The sequence below is a fragment of the Thalia democratica genome, chromosome 7 (genome assembly GCF_965202585.1).
Source record: "Thalia democratica chromosome 7, ktThaDemo2.hap1.1, whole genome shotgun sequence".
In the NCBI taxonomy this organism is placed as follows: Eukaryota; Metazoa; Chordata; class Thaliacea; order Salpida; family Salpidae; genus Thalia; species Thalia democratica.
In genome coordinates, this window is record NC_139171.1 from 50948329 (window position 1) to 50975450 (window position 27122).

A 27122-nucleotide genomic window follows, 5' to 3' on the forward strand; every position below is an offset into this window, starting at 1 on the left:
AATTTAAGTTCCTAAAGTTAATTTTTATGATTTTTTCCAGGGACTGTATCAAATCAAATATTTTTAATTGAAAAATAAAAAATGCAAATAAAAGTTCTATTATTAGTAAACTACACGGTTAAAACTTTTCTAACAAGTTATGTTCATTGATTATAAGCTAAACTGGGTGCCGTCTAAAATTTTCAAACCCTGTAGTTGTCATTTAAAGCTAATTGTTAGTATGCAAAAAAGAATTTTAAGATATATTTATTGTTTGCTTTCACTGACTCCAACAAATTCCTTGTTTGCAAAAAATGGTATTTTTATATTTAATGACATTTCTAATTTGCAAGTTAGTATTGTAAGATGATACTGAATACTTTGAGAGGATTTGAGGTTGACCACATTTGTTTTACTCCAGCTATTATGGTTTTTTCACACAATATAAGAAATTCAAGAACAATAATTTTGTAATTGAAAAGCTTAAACAATGCTTGACATTAACTCCTCAAGGTATTTAAGTCCTAAATTTTGGACTAGTGTTCCAAAATTTTTATTTAAATACAGCTACAAAAAAATCTTGTTGAGAAGTTATGTCCTAGACAAGACAAAACTATATCCAAGTGGTATACGACTCTATAACCAAACAGATTTTTTCGTGCACCTGGTCCTTGTCCAACATTTTTGAGGGTTTTTTTTTCGTTAAATAAACAGTATACTGAGTAAGTTTAGAATTGTTTGAATCTGTGATTGTTTTGCACCGCCAAATTGTATTTTGTCATGTGTATGTTTTAGTATATGATTAGTTAGTTTTGTGCATATTTATACTAGTTTATGTTTAGCTAGTTTTGGTTTGTTGATAAAGAAAATTAACTTGTGTTGGTTTATTAGTATGCAAGCATGTATATTAACTGCTTTTTAACTTGTTTTTATTAATTTTATTTTTTGCAGAACTTAATCATAAATTTTTATTATAGTTGTTTTTGATTATATTTTTATTTAATTATGTAAGATATAAAACCTCAAATTTCAATTAAGTAAATTTTTCAATTCAAAAAAGAAGAAAAAAAAAGTGTGGTGCATATGTTTCTATGTTAAAATTTTCTAAAAGTTTCTTTATCTTAAAAGTTAATAAGTTTTTATATTCTATAAAAAAAGACTTTTAGTTTTTATCTTTAATATACAAACCAATATTTAACTATGTAAAAAAATGTTCTTAACTCCTCCTATACCCTTACTATAGTAGTACTTTATGAAAATTTGATGCAAAGTTAAACTGTTTATAGTTGATCAATAAATTAAATTCTTTGAAATAATAAATGCTTTTGATTTGTTTATCAATATAATTTAATGATAACAGAAGTATATCATTTTTTATATATTATTACTTGAACAGGTAACAAAACTTAAACTGAAGAAATAAATAACATATGAGAATAGATTTAAAAAAAAAAATAAATACTACTTTTATCATTACAAAAAACCTTATGTTGTAAATACAATTAAATCAGTTTTTATGGTCAGTTCAAAAGTTAAACAAATTTTAATGTTTACAGCCGTTTACTGCTATTTATTTGTTTAAGTTCTCAAATATACTTTTTTTTTAAACATTTATGTTAATATAGTTTCACCTTTTTTAGAAAATATAATTTGCTTTAGTTCTGACATGAAAAAAGACAACTTGAAGTGATGAAACTGTTAGTTTTTGTAATTGTTTTAGTTCATTTAAAGTTGTGCAAATCACATTTGCACCACAAGCTGAATAATTGGAACTTGATACACAAGAATGAAATAAGCATTTCTAACAAGACAAGAAAGCCTGCTACATCAAAATCATTGCTATTACAAACATTGGATCATGAGGTTAGAAGGCTTTTTAATGTTTTTAATAAAATAAAACAAAATGTAACTAGTAGTGTTATGTGATAAATAGTTTTTAATATATAAAAGATAATTTTACATATATTTCTTAAATAGTATGAAATCAGTTGGATAAAATTGTCTGTGGTTAAAAATTTCAAAAATGAATTTTTAGTTTAAGGTGTTATAGCTATTTGAGAAAAATGTTCAAATTTGTATTTTAGTCTATCTGTAGCACTTTGTGATTTTTTCTTCTTTCTAAAAACAGCATTTTATAACGGTATTTTTCTTTTAGCTTTCTTTGATTTTTATAGTAGCCAGTCTTTTTTTTGTGGTACATATGGTATGAAAACAACACAAAAATAAAATATTTAAAAACAATATTGTTATTACAGATAATCTTTGATAGCTTTGGAAAAAGGTTCCATATGTCACTTTTCCCTAACTTAGGAATTTACCATGCAGACTTCAAAGTTCAAGTGTTTAAGGATGACAGAAACTTTGAGTATGAACATTTTGACAAAACAAGATTGTATCACGTAAGTTTTTTAAAGTTTTTATCACTTCTCTAGACAAATGATCTTTAATCTTTTTAATTTAGTAATTGATTTGTTTATAGCTTTTTAACAGACTAGTTGTAATTTAGTTAGATTTGTACTAAAATTTAGTTTTTATTTAGCATCGTAGTTGTGCCAGATTTGTTTGTATAGTATAATTGAGTTAAATAAACCAATTTAAAATTTTTTTGAAGTATACTTTTATAGATTATAGTATATGAAAACAAAGCTGTTTAAATTTGAAACATCAGTTTGTAGTTTTTTTTATATTTTTGGAAGCATACTAACTTTTGAAAATATATTATTTGAAAAAAATATATATAATATTCAAAAAAATAACATTATACGTTTTAAACATATTAGTATTTGCTACTAATGTCAACCAACAAACAGCTGAAAAAAAAGTATCATTTTTCTATTATAACAATTCGTGGTTTGTTTGAAAACTCCCTGATTTGAACGCTGCAAGATTGAAACCCATGGCAAACACATACACCTAAATTTTTATTAAAAAAAAACAGGGTAGATTGATAGACAGCGCCAATTCAGACGTGCACCTGTACGCTTTGAAAAGCTCCCTTCTGCACGCCCACATACAAGTTGACGGCGAAAGTTACGTGCTGGAGCCGGCGTGGAGGCACCTAAACAACGACAATAAAGACCACATGATCATGTACAGAGCATCGGACGTAAAAGTCAACCGGACTCGAGACGGGCACTCGTCTTTCTGCGGTGCCGTTGCTCCAAAGGTTTTTTGTTGTGTAACTTGTTTGTAATTAGCTTGGTTGTTTTAGCTATGTGTTGTTTTACTTTAAAAAAACATATAAGTAACACTCTGAGTTGTTATTTCTAGCAAAAGTTTAGTTATTTTAGTGGTGCTTTTGCCCCAAAGGTTTTTTTGATACTTGTCTATAGCTTAAATGTTTTTATTATTTATATTTGGTTTCAAGTGTATATTGTGACTGATAAGTGCAACATGTTTTTTTATAAAAGTCATGTAACTTAAGAAATTTAATAAGAATTTTGTTATAATTGAAAACCTTTAAAAAAGTGAAAATTTGTATTGAAGCATTTTGTATCAGATTTTTTTAGTAATAACTATATCTAAGTACTCTGGATTTTTTTCATTTATGCATTGTTTACTTAAACAAAATTGTTACACACAAGTAGTACCTTGAGTTTTGTCATTCAGAAAAACTTTAGTAATTTTGTAAAGTAAATAAAAATTACAGGATAGAAGTTTTCAAGTAGTAAAAGAAAGAAGCAGTTTTGAACAGCATCATGAAAACCTGCTCAAACGTAAAAAGAGGTCAGAAGAAGACGATGAACCTAAAATTTGCACAATCAAACTCGTAGCTGATCACAGGTATGTTTAAAGAATTGTTTATCAAAGGTATCAGCTTTCCAACAAACAAGATGAGTTTGAGACATGGAAAAATTACAATTTTTTGAAAATCTACCTTCTCATTAACTTTTATATTGATTTTTTAAAAGTTTTCACTGTATTTTTTTAACTAATTAAAAAATATTATATGCAGTTACTTTATTTAAAAACAATTGGTTTGTTTTCGGAAATTTAGGGTCCAAAAAAGTTGTTTTTTTTTTAATTACAATTTGTTATTTCTTTTAAACTATCAGAGATGTTTCAAGAAAATATTATTGTCTAGATTAAAGTATAAAAATAATAATAATTTTTTTGAAAACTTTGAATTCATGAGAAAGCTGTCTATAATTAAGTCAGGGTTCATACGTTTGTGTTGTAAACTTTTTACAAAACAGACTACATTTAAAAAATTTATCTAAGTGTTTACATTATATTAAATTTGACTTATGGTTCATACTTTTAACTTTCATAGAAATGAAGCAAGTGGTATTTTTAGTCAAAAAATATATTGATTTCCTATGGTCTATGTAAAAAATAATTTCTTGCAAGGTTGCCATACATCTAAGCTACTTATAATGAATTAAATATTTTTTCGAACAGGCAAGTTTTATCTTTTTAAATTCAGGCTAACTCAGGATTTTTTATTTCTTTTTGAAAAACTTTGCTAGTTTTGACATTTTCTAAAATCTCAGACTAATTTTTCTTAACCTTAATCCTTTTCTGTTTGTGGATGCGTTTTTATCAAGTCTTATTGCTATAACTTCGGAATTTACAGGCATCTTAGAAGACAGATAATTTTACTTTTAAGCTTATATAAAATTCGACATCACCAAATTTTACCCTAGTATAACCAAAAATAATTTAATTAAAGCATTAGAATTCGCTGAAAAATATTACCCAATAACAGACAAAGAAATGAATTTAATTATACACTCTTGTAAAGCAATTTTAACTCATAAAAGCCAAACCTGGGAAAAAACAAATTCAGACCAACTATTTAATGTAAGTATGGGATCATTTAACGGGGCAGAAATCTGCGATTTAATAGGGTTATTTTTACTAAATGAAATCAAAAAAAGTAAGATTTTTATAGATAATGAATTCGGATTATATAGAGATGACGGGCTAGGGATAATAAGAAGCAAATCACCGAGATCAGCCGAAAACACCGCTAAATATTTATTTAAATTATTCAAACAAAACGGCTTTAAAATAACAATAGAATCCGGATTATTCCAAACAGACTTCTTAGATGTATCCTTCAACATATCAAACTCAAGTTACCAACCATACAACAAACCAAACTCACCAATTTTATACGTAAACTACAACTCCAACCACCCCGACAAATACTAAAACAACTACCCGAAACAATAAACAGAAGACTAATAAAACTATCTAATAACGAAGAATCCTTCAACAATGTAAAAAATGAATACCAAAAAGCATTAAATTCGGCCAATTATAAAAACACCTTAAAATACGATAAAACTACTTTACCAGAAAGAAATAAAAAACAAAGAAAAAGAGACATAATATATTTCAACCCACCATTCAGTCTAAATATAAGTTCAAAAATAGGCAAACAATTCTTAAACCTGATTACTACATCATTTGACGAAAACCACCCATTCCATAAAATATTCAACCGAAACACAATCAAAAAATCTTACAGTTGCACAAATAATTTCAGAAGTAAAATAATAGCTCACAACAACAAAATATTAAACAAAAGCAATATAGACGATAAAAGCACCATAAAAGATAAACTTTGTAATTGCCGTAAAGAACCTTGCCCTTTAAATAACAAATGCCTAGTGTCAAATATAATTTATAAAGCAACAGTAACATCAAATAAAACAACAAAGCAGTATATAGGGTCGACAGGAAATACCTTTAAACAAAGATACAGAAACCACAAATCATCATTCAACAATATTAACAAAAGACACACAACAGAACTAGCGAATTACATATGGAACTTAAAAGATAACAATACAGACTACAAAATTAAATGGGAAATATTAAACAGGACAAAATTAAAATTCAATACTAAATTCGGCTGCAAACTTTGTAACTTAGAAAAAATAGAAATCGAAAAATCAGATAAGAACGTAACACTAAACAAGAAAAGCGAAAGACAAAACATATGCATCCATTATCAAAAATACTTTTTTAACAAAATTAAAACCAACTAAATATTAAAACAAAATAAAATCGAAGCGGCAAACACGAGTATTCATAGCATTTTATAACATTTTTCCCAATAGCCTAAAAATTTTTTCTAATAGCTTAAAACATTTTTCCAAAATAACCTTTTTAAACTTTCCTAAAAAGCATAGAATTTACAGCGTATTTCAAATTCAACTAATCGTACAATAAACTGTACCATTACTACGTCATAATTACTATAAAAAATTCTAAAATCGAAATTTCTGTTCACTATTATAATAAACTACAACTCACTGAAGATCACATGAAATTTTACATTTCAATGTGTGAAACAGCTGTTTGAATTATAGTTTTTATATAATTAAATAAATAAATATTAAGCTCCAATTTGATTTGTCGAGCACTATCGATCAGAACTTTGTATAAAACCTTTAATATATAATATATATATATACATATAAAATAAGTCGACATATGAAAAAGCTTCTCTTAAAATACAACAAAATTTGAAGTATTTTATAGTCAATTAACTGTTGTTTTCGTTAATTTTAGTTGTTTGATTAGTTAGATGGTAGATCGATTTTTGTACTGAATATTTGTAATGTACAATATTACGTCATACTGTTTTTTGTTTTTTTGCATAACTTTTGTATCTTTGTTTAGTACAGTGTTTTTTATTTTGAATTCAACTGGCTGATGATTAAAGCTTTATGAAAAATTAAAGCTTTATGAAACATATGTACCAGAATTTTTAAAATCGCCATTTCAATAAATTATTTAAAAGCCCTTTAAGTGGGCTCAATAGAAGGTGTTTAAGTTTGAACATTAACCTTATTGTATATATATATATATAATATTCAAAACTTCAAACAGGTTCATCAAGCACGTGGGAAACGGGAGCAAGGAGGAAGCGCTGGCGTACATCGTGCTGCACCACTCAAAAGTCAACAAGATATACGAGCAGGAGGACTGGAACCCTGGCAGTGGCGGCAACATGAAGGGGTACCACCTCGTGCTCGAAAAAGTCGAGCTCTACCCCGACCCCTCCGACAATGACAAATCGTATGTTGTTATTGATATAATGTAAAAATTTTCAATTATGTTTAAGGTTTGTTTTTATTTTTAAACACTTACCTGCTGTTGTAATATCTGTTGTGGGATATTTGAAATGAGATAAAGTTTTTAGATTTTAAAAAATTGAAAATTTTTTAAACTGAACTTGGTTAACATTTAGCTACTTAATAATGTTAATACAATATTCAGTCATGCAATTGAGCTGTGTCCAATTTCTTCGTGGAAACAAGAAAACGTGTATTTCTTATAAACTGGTTTTTAATTGGTTTTTTCATACAGTTAAACAATGATGCAGTCTTAAAACTTTTGTGTTTTAGTTAAAAAGAGTAAAATTTGAAGTAAAGTTTTCACTTCTTTAAAAAATTAGATTTACCTCTGCTTAAATTACATTAATAGTCGGCTATTTTGATAATATCAATATGAAATATATAGAATTTATAAAATTTACATTTATAAAATATAAGTAAAGCTTAAGGTAAAATTCACATAAATTGATTATTTTAATTTGATAAAAGTTTATGAATAAAAACTATTTCTCCTTTATTAACTAACTTTTTATATCATTTAAGCTGTTTCGGTAAACTATTTCTTTTAAGCAATAGTTTTTTTTTTTAATTTTATTGTCAACACAAATATATCTTTTTTTTATTAACATAAAATTCCAGTTTTAATGATCATTATGCAATTGAAACATAAACCATGAAATCACACAATTTGTTTATTTTTAACAACAGTTATTATAATATTGTTTGCTCCTTATTACTAGCATGCTAAATTATTATAAACGTTTATCATTGTGAAGGGAAGAGTCATACAGATGAATGTTTACTTGAAAAAAATATTTTCTATTATGTTAAACTTTAATTTTTTATTTTTAATCAATTTACATTCGTTTATATAATGTGTGTATACTTTTAACTTTTGAGATTACAATAGAAGTTCTCAACCTAAAAATAAGGATAATGGTATCACTCCACCTGATAATGTGAAAAAAAGTTGTTTTACTTTTTACCACTAGTAACTTCCATCGTTTTTAGCATTTTTTCCTTTGATTTAACATTTCACCAACAAATTTTTTTTAAAGACATTAGTTTATAAAAAGTTTATAAAGTATTTATCTTTCAACACTGATATTTTCCACCTTTTTTGCCTTGCAACATTTTAACGTTAAAAATTTCCAGTTCCAAAAATAAATTTTTACTGTCAACACATTCGAAATATTAATTAAACACGCAGTTTCAACCGCCGGCGCCCCGACACTGCGTCGGTTCAACTGGAGAAGTTCGCCCAGTACACCGAGCACAAGACCTGCCTGGCGCACCTGTTCACCTACATCGACTTCGATGAGGGCCTGCTGGGGCTGGCCTACGTGGCGGAGGTGGCGGTGAAGGAGGGGGGTGGCGGCGGGGTGTGCGCCAAGCCCCAGACCACCGGATCCAGGTTTGTGGTTTTTTTTTTTTTTTTTTAATTGAGTTTAAAAAATATTTGTATCATTTATATCTTAGACCCCAGACCATTGGATCCAGGTTTTTGTTTTGTTATTTTTTTTTGGACTTAAAAACTTTTCTAGTTTTGAAATAAAGCATTTTGATTGCTTATATCATAAACCACAGACCACCGGATCTAGGTTTGTGTTTTTTTTTAATTGAGTTTAAAAAATATTTGTATCATTTATATCTTAGACCCCAGACCATTGGATCCAGGTTTTTGTTTTGTTATTTTTTTTTGGACTTGAAAATTTTTCTAGTTTTGAAATAAAGCATTTTGATTGCTTATATCATAAACCACAGACCACCGGATCTAGGTTTGTGTGTTTTTTTTAATTGAGTTTAAAAAATGTTTGTATCATTTATATCTTAGCCCCAGACCACCGGATCTAGGTTTTTGTTTTGACTATTTATTAAAATATTTTTGCACTAAAATAAATTTTTTAACCGTTATAATTTTTAAGTGCGCTAAACGCCAGACCACCGGATCCAGTTTTTTTTTTCTTTTAAATTTTGACTCAAAAAATTGTCTATGTTTTAAATATGAATCTTTTTACTAATTATTTGTATCATTTATACCTTAGATCCCAAGACACTGCACCAGGTTTTTTTTCAAAAGTTTATTTTAATTTCGAATTTTGCTTCTAAAAACTGTCTACTTTAAAAAATAAGGATCATTTGATTTTAATTTTAACATTTTAGCGTTAATTACAACATAAAGTATACTTCAAACGTGCAAATACAACGTTGTTGATTAATTAGAGAATATTTCTATTAAATATTAATATCAAGACCCAAGTCCACCAAATCCAGTTTTTGGTTATGTTGGTAATATAGTTATAGTGATAATTGGTGAACAATAAATAATTCTTGTTAATATATCTTTTTTTTACTGAATAGAGCTAAGCTAAATGGAAATAACATCTTATTTCTTTCTTGAACTAGCCCGTGTTAATGTCGTAACCACAAAAGTAGAATTCTTTCTTGGTGGCTATATAAACCTTGAAATAGGTGTTACTCTTTTTGTTCACTTATTACAATTTGTCTTTACATTTTCCAATTTGTAGCAAAGTTTTATAACACTATACAAAAAACATTAACTTTTTAATCATAATCAAAGTATTTATACTATCCACTGAATCCAGGTTTTTGATATCATCTTTTAGTTTGTCAATAAAAAATGCAAGGCAGTTAAGGTTCTGATAGTGAAAGTTTTGACATTTCAAATTTTAATAACTATGAGTTGTCGTGAACTACTTTTTGTTATAAATTTTTTGTCTAATGAATTTTTGTTTCTTAAGATGCGGCACATTAAAAAATTTGTATAAGGATTTTAATTGTCATAGTTATTTCAGTTACAATACAATTTGAGTTGTTGTGTACGTTAACAAAATATGCTTTTATTAAAATGCACGTATAAACCCTTATAGCAAAGTTTTTAATGTTATACAAGATAAAACTTTTGAATATAATAAAAGTAATTGTATAGCTTCTACTATCGGAATGAATTTTGTTGTATTTAAGTACCTTTTGCAACTTAACATAAGTATACTGCCCATTTTCAAAAATTTTTTAAAACTTAAAGCTGTTCGAATCTTATCTCTGATTCTTCTTCAAAAAGTTAATGGAATATTATACAGTTTTTAATATTGATTTAAAATTTTTTAACTAATTATGACGTAAATGTACAAAGTTAAAAAACATTCTAGTAAAACAAAAATTAATGACGATAATTTAGTTGACATATTCTTAGAAGGGCTATATTTCACTATATCCTTCTAATAATATACTATTTAAATTATAGTGATAAAGTTAGTTTTACTAGCTTTTTTAACTTTGTACATCTACGTCATAATTAGTTTAGAAATCTTAAATCAATATTCAAAACTTTTTAATATTTCATTTAACTTTTGAAAAAGAATCAGAGATAAAATTCGAAAAGCTTTAAGTTTTATAAATTTTTTTAAAACGAAAAATATATTTATATTAAGTTGCAAGTGGTACTTGAATACTTCTAGAAGCATTTATTACTTTCCTGCCCTTTATAATAAAACTTTATTTTATAACTGTTGCTTTAACTTTAAAACTTAAACTACGCCTTTTTATTTTTTCTAGAACTAACTTGCGTATGTATGTGTTGCTCTGGTGCAATTATTATTTAACACAAATATTAACAGAGAAAATAAAAATGAATTTATAACTTGTAGAGAGGAACGGGCCAGGTAAGAATTAGTGAATTGAGTGAGATAGAAATATTTAATTTGCTTGGTGTTGAAAATAAAAATTTGTTTTAAATGCAAAGCTCTGCTGCTTCTTTTATTAATGAGTTTTCAACAGTTTTACATCCAAGCTTTCACACTTGAAAATTATACAGGATGTTTTATTAAAGGTCTAGTAGTTGTTTTCAAAACTAAATTTATATTTTTTAGAGGCGTATGCTTATGGTGTTTATTGCTTTTCAAGATTTCGAATACATTCACTAACAAATAAAATAAAATCATCAATTGCTTCTAATCAAATTTGAATGCATTTTACACAGTATATACTGCTATATTTTGAAAGTTATCTTTAATAGATTTGATGTGCAATATCATCCTACCAACGGTATAAGAACAATAAACCTTATAACTTTTTTCTTTTGCCTAAATTGCACTGTGCTGACTTTGTAACAAAAATAACTGTTTATGTTTTCTATTAAGTTCTTACATAAATATAAGACATATACATTTTCTACTTGTAACTGTAGTTGTGATTTATACTAATTTTTAGACAAACTGTACAAAGTTATTAACTAAAAGATTGTTTTTCAATGTTAGCAAATTCACCGTTTCTGTATAGTTTCAGTTGCTCTTAAAAACATTATTTTCTCTAAAAATTGAGCTATGTTTTTCAAAGATCACATCGGAAAGTTTTATACATAGTCTTACAAAACTCAAATTGTATTTATTTCTGAGATACAACTTTTGATAAATATTTGTGCTAAACACCAAATTAAAGTTCAACTTTTTTTTTTGCAGTTTATAAGCTTCTTTATTTTGTGCGTTAGGTTAATTAAAATAATTTTAAAAGTTCTATAATCATTAAGGTGTTTCTTAATTTTAACTTATAAAATGCATAATTTTCTATACAAAGTTTAGAGTTTTGTTGGTGGTTTTCTTTTAAATTATGGTTGTATTTAAAAATTATAAAATTCAAAATAGTTTATTTGAAAAAGCTTTTAATCGAAATTTCAGATTTGTTTGTACTGGTAGTGTGTTGCTTAAAAATTAATCGACAAAATACCTTGCTCCAATGTTTTAAATATTTTGATTAGTAAGCTAAATTTGGTTTTTATGTGTTGTTTATATCTAATAGTGTTGGAATAATTATTTTACAAAATATTTTTTTTAAGCCTTTGTAAAACATCTATTTTCAAAAGTGTTGTAGAATATGAAGTTAATTCAAGTTTATGTTTTACTTACCGGTTGGTTGTTAACTTTCATAAAAATACAGGATTTTTGTAAGCTTGCTAAAACTTTGAGATCATACTTTGAGAGATTTAATTAAGTTTTGTTTTGGTACAAACTAAAATGAAATATTTTTTTTTTAATTAACTTTCAAACATACTGTCTTGTCAATACAAACGTGTCTTATCATTGCATACATATGAAAATGTTTGCTATAACAAAGTTACGTACTTAATATAAGAAATCTAAATAAAACGTATTCCTCTTTATAAATAACATAAAACTATTTGATTACACCTCTCACACTTTAAAGTAAATTTTCAAAGGTAATTTTTTCTCTTATTGCCTTTTAGTATAAAAACAGAATTTATACACTTTTTCAGCTTGACACGTTACTGTAGACTTAAGTTGTTATTTACTGAGATTTTAAACTAGTTGCTAAATAGCTAAAACGGTATTAAAAATATTGAGTTAAGCAAACGTTTATAAACTCTTCACTCCTTTTATATTTAAAAAAGCTCCTATAATTTTAACATAATTTATAAAATTTCAAAAACTTTTAAAGATTTAGTTTAAAAAAAAATAAACTTTTTCTAATAAATACAACAGCAATTAAGTTTTTGATAAATAGTTTTTTCAATTATTTTATTTAAATAGATAACTACAAATAATAAAAACTTTATGACTTACACTTTGAAACTTTCAATAAAAAAGTGAATAACTTTAGATAAGTTTAAATAGTAAAAATAAAATTAATACATTTTTAGTATACTTAATAACGACCTTAATAATATTTTTTCCTAAGATGCTACTTCAACACGGGCCTGACCTCGCTGAAGAACTGGGGCCGCACCATCCTGTCCACGGAGGCGTACCTGGTCACCGCCCACGAGATCGGCCACAACTTCGGGGCCGCCCACGACGAGAAGCTGCCTGGCAACGACGAATGCGCCCCCGGACAGGTCGGTTGAACATATGTTTAAATTGAATTTGCACTAGGGGTTCCCAGAAACAGGGCCATTTTGGATTTCAATAACTGATAAAGGAACTATTATAGGAAGGTTTTTGAACGTATTTATACACCATTTGCAACTTAATATCAATAGATTATTCATTTTGTTTTATATTTTATTACAAAAAGCTATTCAAAACTATACGAGTTTCATTCTCAAGTGATAAATTTGTCAAGCGACCTTATTTAAATACGCAAATAGCATTAAATTGAAAAACAAAATTATTAACAATCTATCAATAAACATATCTTTACTTTAGTTTTACATGCTAAATCTCTAAATTTTGTATTTATTTGAATTTATTCATACGTCATAATTTAAAGTTATTTTTTAAAGCAGTTCACTTACCAAAAATTTTTTCAAAGTTCATTTGAAATTTATCACTTGAGAATGAAACTCGTATAGTTTTGAAAAGCTTTTTGTAATAAAATATAAAACAAAATGAATAATCTATCGATATTAAGTGATAAAGGAACGTTATCTAAAGTAGAGGTGGCCGATTTTTTCTCTGTCAACAGGGGGTTGTACAAGACGATTGCGCCCCCGGACAAGTCGGTTGAAACTAATTAGTATAGTGATATTAAACAATTGTTTATGTATGTAAAAAAACATTTACAATGTATTTAGTTCCAAATTGGTTTGATTTTTGTCTGGAGAAAGAGATTAATTTATACTTATATTGGAAAGTACTTAAAAATTTTTTACGACTTTGAAGATTTTTTATGATCTTTTGACTAACATTTTTATAAAATATTAAGTGATCTGACTTTTAACTGTTCACCTTTAATTAAAACTATAAGGGGATCCTTTTTTGAGTAAAATTGGCTCTTATATCAGATTTTTAAGTATAAGCTAAAAGCAGCGTTTTACAAAACAGAAAAAAATTGATTAAGTTTTGGGATGTTTATGTTTTTTAAATATATTTATTATTGGTTTTTAGTTACTTTTAATGTTTTAAGTTTCCAATACAAATGTCTGAAGAATAAATTTCTCATTGCAAATTTTCTCCTAAATCTAAAAACTCACAAAAGTTATATATACTTTTTGTGTGAGCTAGATAGTCAAAAACTTCTCGAATCGTTCATCAAGCAGTAAAATTTAATGATAAGTTAAAACTTTCAGTCCAAAACTCCCCAAAAAATACTCACTAAAAAGATAATGAAGTTATTACTAAAAATTACGCATTTCATAAAATATAATTAAAAATAAACCGTTAAAAAATTGAAGAATATTGTTAAAAAGGTATGAAGAATATAGACTTTTAGAAGTGAAATAGTCTTTTTTTATACTTTGCGCTTTCCATGAGGTACCTTTTAAATTCCTCTACTATGGTCCCTTGTATCTGAAAAATCACATTTTTATGTTTGTTAAACACTATATTAGTCTTAACTCTATATTAGTCTTAAAAATTGAAATCGTGAAAGTTTAAACACGAAACTTTTCCTGCTTGATTTTTATTTCCTTGTACAATTCCAGGACAAGAAAGGGAACTACATAATGTTCCCGGTGGCGGTGAGCGGCAAGTTTGAGAACAACTTCGTGTTTTCGGCTTGCTCGAAGCTGAGCGTGAGGAAGATAATTGAGAGCAGGGCCGAGTGGTGTTTCAAACGGCCCTCTGAAATCATGTCCAAGTGCGGCAACTTCAACGTGAGTTTGATGTTATTACAAACTTCAGATTGCAGTGAGGACATCTATAAAATACAAACAATATTAGTAAAATGCACTTTATATTCGTGCATTTGTGACATATATAACGTGCCCACTACGCACTTAATCTTGAATGTGTGTGAAGTTAATTTAAAAAAAAAAATCTTGATTTTTTAAAAAATTAATTAAGTTCAAAAAACAAAAGCTCCATTTTAATATGACTATGCAATAGCATCAAAGTTATTTTTTTCAAATTATAATAATTCTAAAATACATATGTACAGTTAAAAATTATTAGTAAGCAATATATAACGTTATTTTCAATAAATAAAAAACTTCGGAAACTTCAACGTAAGTTTGATGTTTACAAACTTCAGGTTACAGTAGGGACAATAAAAAGATACAAATAACAACCTTAATGTTCGTTCATATGGGACATTTATAAGATGTGCACTAAATTTTGAACATATTCAAGTCAATAGTTTATTTTCTCGAGGAAAAATAATTGATGGTGTTATATAAAACGATAGGAAATTAATGGGTAAAAGCAGGATCACATTTTCAATATATGATTAATGCAAGAATGTTAAGGTTATTTTTTGAAAAATTACAGCAACGCTAAATTAAAGTAGATTAGACTTTTATATATATATATATATTAACTATCATTTGGTGTAAAATAATAATATTTTGTTTTAAAACTGTAAGGTTCGCATTTCATAAAATTTACCAACTTTTGGGTTCAAGGTACCTTACTGATGACCTTACTGTACTTTTTTTTCATTAATTGTCAATTACTTCAAGTTATAAAAGTTAAATTTGAACTCATAACTATTGAATCTTGATTTACATACAACAGATATCGTCAACTTTTCAAAAAAAAACATTTCAGTTTCAGTTTATTTTAGTATTTTAACTTTAGAAATAAAGTTTAACTAAAAAAATGTTTATATATGAATATTATTCACCTATAAATTTTTTATAACAATCAAAGTTGGTTGTGTGTGTATGATAGAGATTTTGTTTTTAATGGTTGCCAATAAACCTTCACAAAGTTGATTCCTCAGTTGAAAGCTTGTCAATGAAGTTCTTCTAAAAATAAATCTTTTTAGTTCACACTACCTTACAACTACTTTAAAGCAAAAATTAAGTTGTGAAAAAAGTCTTTTTCTTGCATATGAAATTTTTAAACTCGAAGAGTCTTAGGGTAGTTTTTACATGGGATTAACAAGATAAAAGTTGTATGAATAACAGTATAACATTCAAAAATATAAGAAACATTATTTATTGACTTAAATGCAATCTAATCTCGGTGTAATTTCCTTTTTCTTCTGTAAAATTTTGGTTACAATAACAATTGGTTTAAACAAAGTTCATGTGCAAAGTTTACAGCTAGGTGTTTTCCTAAACTTGCACTAATGACACATTTCAGAGAGATAAAAAAATGTTCGACAAAATTTACTATTTTTAGTTTATAATCTGTGTATTTTTATATGTAGGGAAAACCAGTGTTTTGTTTACAAATGAGCAGTTGTAATTTCAAGATATTGTTTAGTTTAAGGTAAGTAGTTATATATATTATAAAATCGAGGCAGCGAGCATAAGCGTTATTGAAACTGCTTAATAAACTTTACTAACGTTTTATAAAACTTTAGATGCTAACAATGATGTATAAAGTTACATTTAAAAGTTTGTACTCTAAATTTATTTTTCAATTACATGTGCATTACTGTTTTTGAATGATAAGATTCATAGTTTTTTCTTTCAATTACGTCATACTTTCAAAAACCAAGTGTTAAGATTGTTCTGTTGTATGAGTGCGTAAAAACTAATTACCTAATTCAGTGCAATTACCTCAAAACAGGAATTAGATGACTAAATATCAGAAGAAACAATAGTTTTTATTTAAATTTTTCAAAAAAGTAAATTTTACAACTTTTAAAAAGTACGTTTAATTAACTTGGTCATCTCATATGAAACATAAAGTAATTAAGTCAAGACATAACTTTCAAAATCTGAAAATGATAAAATATTTAAAACTTGGTTTTACAAGCTTTCAATTCATTTATATTACTTGGACTTTTGACACAAACAAAATTTTTTTAATATAAATTTCAACTATTATGTATGTAGTTTAGAGTATTAGATTTTTTGTCAGCCATTAGAAAAAGTATTATTAGCGATATTTTATGGTTTTGTTGAAATCGTAAGTGAGTTTTTGAAATCGTAAGTGAGTTTTTTAAAGCTGTTAAGGTTTATTTAAAGAATTTGCTTTTTTATATTTTAAAATATTCGTTTTTTGCAGTTTTATTTTAGAAAGTTTACCCGAAAAAAAGTTATAGTTATGGAAAACAAAGATTAGATGCGTTTCAAGAGTTTCAAAAGGTATCAATGTTTACCAGCAGTTCAGTTAGCTACTTTAGTTAGTTTTATTTTTTCTTAGTAGTTAAAATAAATACAAGTAATTATCGTAATATGTAAAAATAGATTTAGTATAATGAATTCAAGATTGCGAAAACTTATCTTGTAAAAATAAATTGAAAAAATACTGGAAGAGGTAGTAAATGAAACTTAAGTAGTTGTTTTGTAGTGTTTTTAAACGAGAAATAGTACTGTGTTTAATCACGCTTTGTTTATAGGTAGGTACCTATGGTGGGAAATCTATTCAACTAGATTTTTAAAATACTTAAAAATTATTTTTTGTTGCTAAAAAAAAACTAATCTTAAATTATTTAAATTTTCAAATACCAAAAATACAATGTTTTAGTATTTAAAAACGGACGTTTTATAGGAACGTTTTATAGGAACGTTTTTTATACTTGGTCCTAATAACAGTAATTGGGCCGTGAATGAAAGTTACATTGGTATATTAAAAAGTACTTATTATGATTAACATTCTAACTTATATTCCCACAGCTTATCAAAATTTATAAGATTTTAAACTTACCAAACTGTTAACTAAAGCTTTTTTTTTCAATAAGTTTTTGGTTGTTTTTTGATTGTTTTGTGATATTTTAAAGCTTCTGCTTTTATAATTACTTTTTAATATTTTTTCATCCTTACATAGTTAATCAATAATAGATAACTGTTTACATCAATAAACATAAAAATAGATAGTCAGTGTCTTTCAAAGCGACCACATTTGGACTACAATTTTTTTTGTGTACTTATTACTTGAAAAGTAATGAGAACATAAAAAAGTTATACATATATTTAGTCTTTTTTTAAAGAACTTTTCGTATTTTCATAATCACAATTAGAATGACCCGTAATTACAGAATGTTTTTTAAGTAAGCGTAAGTTTAAGTTTTTTTTTTAATCAATTAATCACCTGTGCACGGTTTGAAAAAATTAAAAAGCCATTTCTAACAAAGGTTAATTGCTATAAACGTTGATTTTTTATTTTTCATCCAAACTTGAGTGGAGGCCATTATCGAAGTTTGCAGTTTTGATAAATTTTACAGGTTTCGTAACTCAATTTAAAAATCGATACGATTTTATACTTCAGTATAAAGTTGGAAAAAATCACCTGTTGCACAAAATTCACATGGATTTAGTTTAAAATTTAACTTTGCTTTTTTATTTACACTTCATTTTTAAAGTATTTCTATTATAACCAGTTTGTTTAATTTACCAAATAAGTATTCATGAACTGTATTAGTAATTAAACTGTTTGAAAAAAATATTAAGGTCATTGACTGCATCTAAAATGTGTTTGGTCTTAGTTTTAAGTAATTTAGGTTTCAATCAAAAAAAAATTTTTGTATTATCTAATCGGAATTATTTGTTTTATTTTAAAGAATTAAAATGTTTTTGTGATTTCAAAGCCTTTTTCAGCTTGCAAAAAAAAATTTAGTATAAGTTTTCAAGAAACAAGTAAAAATGATAAAGTTTATATATATTTATTTATGTTTTATCATATTTAACCTAAATTATTCATTGCCGAAAGCAGAGCATTTCTCTTAAATATTATTTATGTATTGATTAAATGTATATTTAACAGTTGAGTTTTTCTTTTAAGGAAAATGCTCTTAAGCTGCTATCAAAGACCGACTAATATAATTTTTCATACAAAGTTATAAAGCAAAAAATGCATTTTTATTTTAGATGTTAAACTCAATTTTTTCCACACAATAGTTTTAAACGATAAATTTTTATTGATAAATTATATTTTTTGGTTTCCATTTAAACGTGATTGAATGAAATTTAACATTGTGTTCTTCTGTGAAGTATTTTACCCGAAATAGTAGAATTCTCTTTAAGTATTTGTACTTAATTTTGTTGTCCTAAAAAAATTTTCTCTTAAAACATTAGTTGTCATTTTTCTATTTTAAGCTCAAAAAAGAATGAGTTTTTATAACATCTTGTGAAAAAATGTTGTAATGAAATATAGATATTAAAACATTTCGCTTTTAATATTAAGATGATTGTTTGACTATTTATAGACATAAAAGCTTTAAATACTTTTTAAAGTAGTTAGTGTATTAAAAGCTAAACAAGGATTTTTTTCTGATTTTAGTTTTTATTTTTTAATTAAAAATTAACAGTTTATTTTAAACGTTACCAATTTTTTAATAAAAAAAAAACTTTCTATTTAGTTAGTATTTTTTCTGAACATTAACACTTTATACCAATTCTAAAAAACTTGTTTTAAAACGAACAATTTAACTGAATTTTGAACCAAAGTTTTCATAGATTTAAATTTAAATTTCAAAAGTTATTTTGAACGACAGAAATCATCAAATAACATTTATTTTGTTTTTAAAATTATCAACTGAAAAATGTCAAAGCAAAAAACGCAAAAAATATCTGAAAATCAATAATTAGTACAATTAATTTGTTAGTATTTAGTTTATATATTTTTCCTCATCTATGCAAGAGGAGAGATTATATAACTTGTATATTGTTTATTAGATTTGAAGTTAAACAGATTTCTTAAAAAAACTAATATTTTTGTCAGTTCAAACTCAAGTCTTCTGAAACTGAAATTATTTGAGCAATATGGAGCATCATTTTTAGAAAAGTTAGAAAACAATTAAATAGCACTGAAACCTAAATTAAATATTGAAATAAGCATAAAAAATTAAAAATGGTTAGGAAGAAGAAAATAAGGACTTACAACAATTTCTCTCATATTTAAAAGCATTTTATATCATGATTTTAGTATTAAAGTTTCATTATTTTAACACAAATACCCTGTTCTACCGCAAAGCTAATTTTCAAGTCATCCTATTCAAGTAGAATATTAATATTCTATTTTTAGTTTTTAAGATCATCAGGTAAAAAAAATATTTTCAGCAACCCTAAATGAAAAAATCTAGACGCAGATTTTTTTTTTGAAAAACTAATAGTTTTTTTTTTTTCAGCAAGAGGAGAATGAGGAGTGCGATTCGGGAAATCCCCCACAAGACAACTGCTGCACGTCGGAGTGCAAGTTCACATCCGGGTCGGTTTGCAGCCCCACCTCCCACGAGTCCAGGTGCTGCGAGCAGACGTGCCAGGTTGACGGAAAAGTTTAAATTGAAAATATTTTGGCGGGAAAATATTTGAATTATACCCAGTGCCAATAGGAGTGCTTATTTTCTCAGATTTTTAAAAGAAAGCTTCAAAATGCATTGTTGTCAGATTTAAAAAAAAGTTGTTCAACCTTGTTAATTATTATTTTTTAATTGAAACACATTACTTTGAAGTAATTGTCCGCGAACGCTTTGATTTAAATTAAAGTTGTCACGAATCAATCAAAAAAAGCTTTGTTTCTTACCAATTAAAAACTGGTTCATTTGAGAAAAAGGTAAAAAGTCGTTATACTTGAGTAGTGCTTTTTACTACTTCAGACGAATTTTATTTTAAAGGTTAAATTTAAAGTACTGTGAGTCCAGTGTTTAAAAGTTCTGCTGTCAGCTGTTTTTTTAGTTTCGTGGCTAATAGTTGCTAACTTTTATGAACAAAAGTTTTCAATTAAACAGTGTATGTTAACCCATCATAATTGTACGTAAAATGTTTTAATTAATTAACGTAAACACATATGACAGGTGTCACCGGCAGGGAAGCAGTGTAAGAAGTCGATACCGGGTTTGTGTTTCGAAAGTTCCAGTTGCGACGGTGTGGGTCACAAGTGCCCCAAACCCACCCCTAAAAGGGAAGGAACCCCGTGTGGCGACAACGGTTTGAATATTTATTTTTGATAAGTAACAAAATGAATTAGTCTAATAATAAAATTTATAAATCTTATATAAAAACATATTTTGGTTATTACTAGTACACGTAAAAGCTACTAGTTGAAAATCCACTTTTACCACTTTGTAGCAAGTTATTTCTTATTTATTTGTCGACTTACAATGTTCACGTACGTGAAAACTCCAAATTTAAAAATTATGGCACAAAAAAAAACGAGAAAACATCTAATTATTTCCAATCTAAATTATTTTCACTCTCTAGTCAACTTACTATCAAAACACGGGCAAAAGCAACGTCAAGGGCAAATTTCACTTTTTTTGGTTTTTATCTTATTAAATAAACTTTGCAAACTTTTAAAATCAGTGACTAATACATTAAATTTATTAATTTTCTGACGAAAACATTTTAGTACATAAAACAATTACTTCCAATTATTTCCGAACTAAATAATTTTCAACGTTTAGTATCAAAACGCAGGCAAGTGCAACGACAAGGGCAGGTGCTTGTCCTTCTGCGAGACGAAGGGATTGGAGCCGTGTTTGTGCAAACTGCAAGCCGACATGTGCAAGATGTGCTGCAGGCAGCAGAACGTGACCACTTCCTGCCAACCTTACGACAACACGATGATACTGAAGGACAATTCAACCTGCGTTGTCGGCTACTGTTCCAAGGTTGGTAGTTTGTGATAAAATTTGTTGTAAAAAAATGAGTTTTGTACAAATAGGAACCATGTTGACTTAACTAGAAAAAAAAATAATTTTTTTATTATTTTTTTTTTTGTTGTTGGCTACTGTTCCAAGGTTTTTTTGAACATAAAACGTTGTACTTTAATTAAAGTGAATTTTTTACAACTAATAATTTGTTGTAACTTTTAATAGGAATGTTTTGATTTAAAAAGAATTATTTTGGATTGTTTATTGGAATTTTAAAATTTAAAAATTTTCAAAGTTAGTGAGAACAATAATATTAATATATTGATTTTTTGCATGTGAAATTTGCTGTTGTTGGTTTGATCAAGTTTTTAAATTTTACTTTGATTGTTGTTTGCTAATTATGAGTTTTAGTTTTGTAATTGACAGTTTAGTAATAAAAAATGCGTTTTATATAAATAATAAATGTATTTTATATTAGTTGTTAAATACAGTCTAATGGTTGAAAAAGTTTTTGCATCTCTTTAATTATACCTTTTCATAAAAAACTTCAACGATTTGTTTTACAGGGCAAATGCATAAAAAGATCGCAAGACTTCATCGCGAGGGTTCTTGATTTGTTCAACGAAATAGCCCCGGACAAGATCGGTGAATCACTCAAGCATAACATAGTCGGTGGCATTATGATCATTTCTCTGCTTTTCTGGATTCCTTTCAGGTTGTATTCAACACAATAACTGTAATAAATATATGAAATGAGTATCTTAATTTTTAGTCCTTGTTTAGTAGACTCCTTAAGGTTTGTAATTGATAGAAACAAAAAAGAAATTTACTTCAGTCAATAATTATAAATGTAAAGGTAAACTAGATCTATTTGAATCAATTTATTCATTAAAAATAGTTTCTTGTTTAGTTTATTCAAGAATAGTGAACTATCTGTAAAAATAACAATGCTTAATGAAGAACAATACAATGACCTACAAAACTATATAATTTATAACTAACATCATTTCAACTTTTACCTATTGTTTTAAAAACTTTCTATTTTTACAAACAAAAATAAACGCAACTTCGTTTAAAAACATAAAATCGATAATTCTTTGACTCTCTGCAATTAAAAGTATAATTTTTTTTAGCAGTTTTTTTTCTCACATTTAAACAGCTGCTTCATAAATTTCGTCGACAAAAAAAGCGACTATGTTTTCAAAAACATCAATATTGATAATTTTACGAATATATAGTGATTAAAAAATACTTTTTTTACTTTACTTTTGTTCTTTATGCCACGTATTATGTTTTTGTTTATTTGTTTTATGTATATTTTTTTGCAGCTGCTTCATAAATTTCGTCGACAAGAAGCGAATGCAGCACCAGCAGCAAGAAGAGGAAAAGTTTTACAGCTCCGTGGCGCCACCCAACTACTTTTCCCACGGCCACCACGTGGTTGGCAGTTTCCGCGACAACAGGAGCGGGTACCGAGGGGGAGGGAAAATGGGCAGGTTGAGGTCGAGGTACGGACCCTTCAACACGGAGACCATCCAAGTTTGAAAATTTTAACTGTTTCAATTTTTCTGTGTCAAAGCGAGATTATTTTTCTCCCTTCTACTAATGGTCGCAGGCATCTTCCCAAACTTTTAAAATCTTTGAGTTGTTTATATTATTTCAGTGTTATAAGATTTTAAAATCTTTAATTATTCATTAAAATTTAAACTAATTTAAAAATTGTATAGTTTTTAAAATCTGGGCAGATACTTGCGTGCATTGGCACAGGGCTAAAAGGAATGGATTTGTCAAGATTTGAAAAATTGTTTGCTTTGTTATTAAGGGCGATTTTGAAGGAGTTGTTTTACAAAGCTTAATATTGGCTCCGTTAAGTATGAGAGGTTAAGTTAATGTATAAGTTATAAACCATTTTTTATTCAATAAAAAACATTTTTCAACCTTTGAAAATAATTATGTACCCTTTAGGTTGATAACGACTATTTTTTGTTGTAATAACTTTTAGCTTTTGTGTTCTCAGTTAAACATTTGGACTGCACAGAACAATATGTGATTACTACAAATTCAGACAAAATTTTAAAAGCTCAAATTTTGGCTTGTTTGGAGTTTTTTGCAAAACTCAGGCTTGTTTTGATTTTCTATATCTCTAGTTGGTTTTTATGACTTTAAAATAGATTTTTTTCTAAAACGTTATGTATATTTCTCAATATTAAGCTGTTTTGTTATTATTATGTTATTATTTAAGTGTTTAAACATAATTAACAGTAAACTTTTTTACTATTACTTCTCCTCTTTTTAATTTCTAAAGTAAACTAGGCTGACTCGGATTAGATCAGGATTTCCCAAAGTTGGCCAAGTGATCCCCTTGAGGGCCATGACAAAAATTTAGGGACCATAAACAGTAAAGGAGCCACAGGGGGCCATGAGGTCATAATTTGAAAATTACACCAGATAACTGGAGTTGATGTTTAAGAGCAAAAAAAAAAGGTCTTAGGTGTTTTCAATGATAGTTTTTGAGTAATCTTGTTGGAGGTGGTCATAGCTTTTTTAATTTCTTTAAAGGGGGCCCTTTAAAAAAAGCTTGGGAAACCCTGGTCTAGATTGATGTAAATCAGGGTGGCTTTTTGCTCCAAACAGTAACAACCCTATTATTATTATTTTTGTTTGATTTCAATTCAGTTAAAAAAATACATGTATGTTTTCATTTTAGAAGTGCTTACATTTTCTGATTTTATTTCATTTCGAACTACCCTAAGTGTTGATTTGAATTTTACATGAAAAATTTGCTTAGAAAGTTAATGAGAGTAGAAAGTACTTTTAGAAAGTTTTGTTTTTATAGATTGACGGGAACTATTTACAGATTACGTATTAAACAAACATTTTGATTTCCAAAGTAAGACGATAAGACCAAAAAGTAGGATCGGAGTAGTATGTACCAAAAATTTAGTTATATAGTTTAGTATGGATGTCTTTCATTTATTTTTCAGTTCTCAACAAATTATACAGTTATAATTACTACAAGTAGTTTATATTAGTTTTAAATTTTTAGAACCTTATATATTTGTAAATGTGAAAATATATCTTCCTTTATAAATATAGCAAATTTATTTAAAAGCTGATAAACTATTTTTTTTTAATAAATGTTTCTATACAGTACTTAAATAAAAAATATATTATTAAAAATATTCATATAGATTTATATCTTTGAGAAATGTATTTAAGTTGCACGTTAAGATTAAGTGTAATTAACTTCAGTTTTTAGTTAAAAAAATATTTAAGTTTCACAAAAAGTTTAAACTTTCATACACAGTTATAATATTTACAGTTCACTAAATTTTCTGTTGAGTTTTTGTTTGCACATATGTGTGTTTGAAAAAAATTTTGAAACTAATACTTGATTCGTATATATTGTTTAAAATAAAACAAAAAATTGGTTAAAATTAGTTAAAGCTCCTACTCTTTACGGCTTCAACTTAAACTTTACTATCAAATTCCAATTTATAATAAGTATACAACTAAAATATCTTATCTCAAGTATTAGTAACAGTGTAACTACTATAAATGTAATATTTTTTAAAATTTAGTTCAAAAGTAAAATGTACCAAAAATATTTAGTAGTTCAAAAGTAAATAATATAATATTAAAAAATAATCACAATCGTTTATTTAGTAAAATTTGCGTTTATTCGTAAAAGTATAAAACTTTATTTACATTTTCTCAGGAGCACGACCCGATGCTGGAAGGAATGATGACGTCAGCTTCGGATGACGCTGGAATCAACTTCAACGTCACGCCCCAGCAGCGGCCAATCAGGAGCAAGATCGACCGGAAGCTGATGCAGCTGACTCCGATAACGTGGAGCGACGAAGACTTGAACGAAGACGAGGACCTCGCGAAGAGGTTCAAGGATGACCCGATTGCTTCCGACGCCGATCACAACTTGAACAATCGGTGAGTGAAATCAATCGATCTATTTTGCTTATATCTATTTTTAAAAGAACCCTGAACGAACATGTATTTTTTAAATTACTAACAAATTTTCTATCAGTTTTTTTTTTGTTTGAGTACGACCGCAACTTGAATAATCGATTGGTTGATTATAATTGTTACAAATTAACAAAACTAAGTTTAAATTTAAAAATCAAATATTTTTATGGTTCTGTTAACTTATGCTGTAAGATTAAACTAACTTATGACGTCACAGCAGCAAGGAGCGTCCGCCCTTCGTTCGCGCGCAAGCCCTCGTCATCAGCTCGCCCTCCTCCCCCCTCAACCCTACCATGACGTCACAATTGCAAGCGCTCAAGGAGGAAGTCGTGACGTCGCAGAGACCGAGCTTGAAGCGGCAGGCGGCGACGTCAGAAGACAACATTTGATTGTGACGTCATTTGGATGAAGTTACTTTTTTTAAATCTCACAAGCTGTAAATTCAATATTTGAAGTGAAATATTTGTTATTTTTTTATTTTTCAATTTTAACTATTCAAATCATGATACATGCAGAAATGCTTTTTAATTAACAAATTAACATCAATTTATTTAGAACTGCTGTAATTTTTTTAATCATAAAAATGATACACATGATTGAACTTGATTATGTTTGAATTTTTTACTGCAATGTTTATAATCAGTTTAACTATAAAGAAAATTCACAATATTTTGCACATTTAAAAGACCAAAAGTCTAGCAAGCTCTTTATTTATTTTTTTTGGATGAGGAATGTTTTATGTGTGCTGTTTTGAGATTTTATTTTGTTGAAACGGTTTGCTTTGTACGTTGCGTGAACTGTATTTAGTTTTTTTTGCTGAATTTTTCGTCTCTTAGTTTTAATTAAAATCACCTTCTTTTATTCAGGCGTCTAGATATTTGCATAAGTATAAAAAATAGTGTATTAAAATAAAACTATTGTAGGAAGGTTTTTGAATGTATTTATATACCATTTGCAACTTAATACCAATAGGTTCATTTTGTTTTTTATATTTTATTACACAAAGCTTTTCAAAATCATGCAAGATTTCTTTGTCAAGTGATAAATTTTTAAATGAAATTTGAAAAAATTTTCGTTGAGTGAATAGCTTAAAAAATAACTTTTAATTATGACGTATGAATAAATTAAAACAAATACAAAAATTAGAGATTCAGTAATTAAAACTAAAGGCATGTTTATTAATAGATTGTTAATAACTTTGTTTTGCCATTTAATGCTACTTGCGTATTTAAGTTAGGTCGCTCTTCTTCAATCAATATTGATTCCAGGCTGTAAAGTTCGCTTTTCTTACATCGTTTTAAAACTTTAAAATTTTGAACAATGTCAGAGTTTTGACAGGATGTGCAATTAAAAAGATGTTCAAATATTCAGCAACAAAAGTAAATGCTCGGAAGTATTTGACGCAAATGTTATTTATAAATATACCTGCTCTGCAGATCAGAGCATCTCTTACATTGGAGAAACATCACGGCAAATATTCCGACGAATTACAGACCACTGCGGAACAGATAAAAACAGCGCAATATTTGAACATCTTTTTAATTGCACATCCTGTCAAAACTCTGACATTGTTCAAAATTTTAAAGTTTTAAAACGATGTAAGAAAAGCGAACTTTACAGCCTGGAATCAATATTGATTGAAGAAGAGCGACCTAACTTAAATACGCAAGTAGCATTAAATGGCAAAAC

General features: G+C 27.3%; 1 protein-coding gene across 3 annotated transcripts; it reads left to right on the top strand.

Annotated features, from left to right (window-relative positions):
* Positions 1 to 1623: 1623 nt before the first annotated feature.
* Positions 1624 to 26298, top strand: LOC145840317 (ADAM 17-like protease). Of its 3 annotated transcripts, none has more exons than XM_082947533.1 (16): positions 1624 to 1842; positions 2235 to 2378; positions 2918 to 3145; positions 3629 to 3762; positions 6826 to 7014; positions 8263 to 8466; positions 10691 to 10735; positions 12765 to 12921; positions 14449 to 14619; positions 19986 to 20120; positions 20652 to 20784; positions 21274 to 21467; positions 22016 to 22164; positions 22778 to 22988; positions 25168 to 25397; positions 25651 to 26298. In XM_082947533.1, the coding sequence occupies exons 1-16, from the start codon at positions 1669 to 1671 to the stop codon at positions 25820 to 25822; spliced, it is 2670 nt and encodes an 889-aa protein (XP_082803659.1). In that variant the 5' UTR covers positions 1624 to 1668; the 3' UTR covers positions 25823 to 26298. The 3 variants fall into 3 exon arrangements, with proteins under 3 accessions (XP_082803659.1, XP_082803660.1, XP_082803661.1); XM_082947534.1 differs by having other exon boundaries at positions 25654 to 26298; XM_082947535.1 differs by lacking the exon at positions 10691 to 10735.
* Positions 26299 to 27122: the final 824 nt, after the last annotated feature.

Excerpts from the sequence above, each read along its gene's own strand:
- LOC145840317 (XM_082947533.1), top strand. The coding sequence starts at position 1,669 with ATGAAACTGTTAGTTTTTGTAATTGTTTTAGTTCATTTAAAGTTGTGC. Across the intron at positions 2,379-2,917 it reads ACAAAACAAGATTGTATCAC|GGTAGATTGATAGACAGCGC; the intron begins GTAAGTTTTTTA and ends AAAAAAAAACAG. Across the intron at positions 20,121-20,651 it reads GCTGCGAGCAGACGTGCCAG|GTGTCACCGGCAGGGAAGCA; the intron begins GTTGACGGAAAA and ends CACATATGACAG.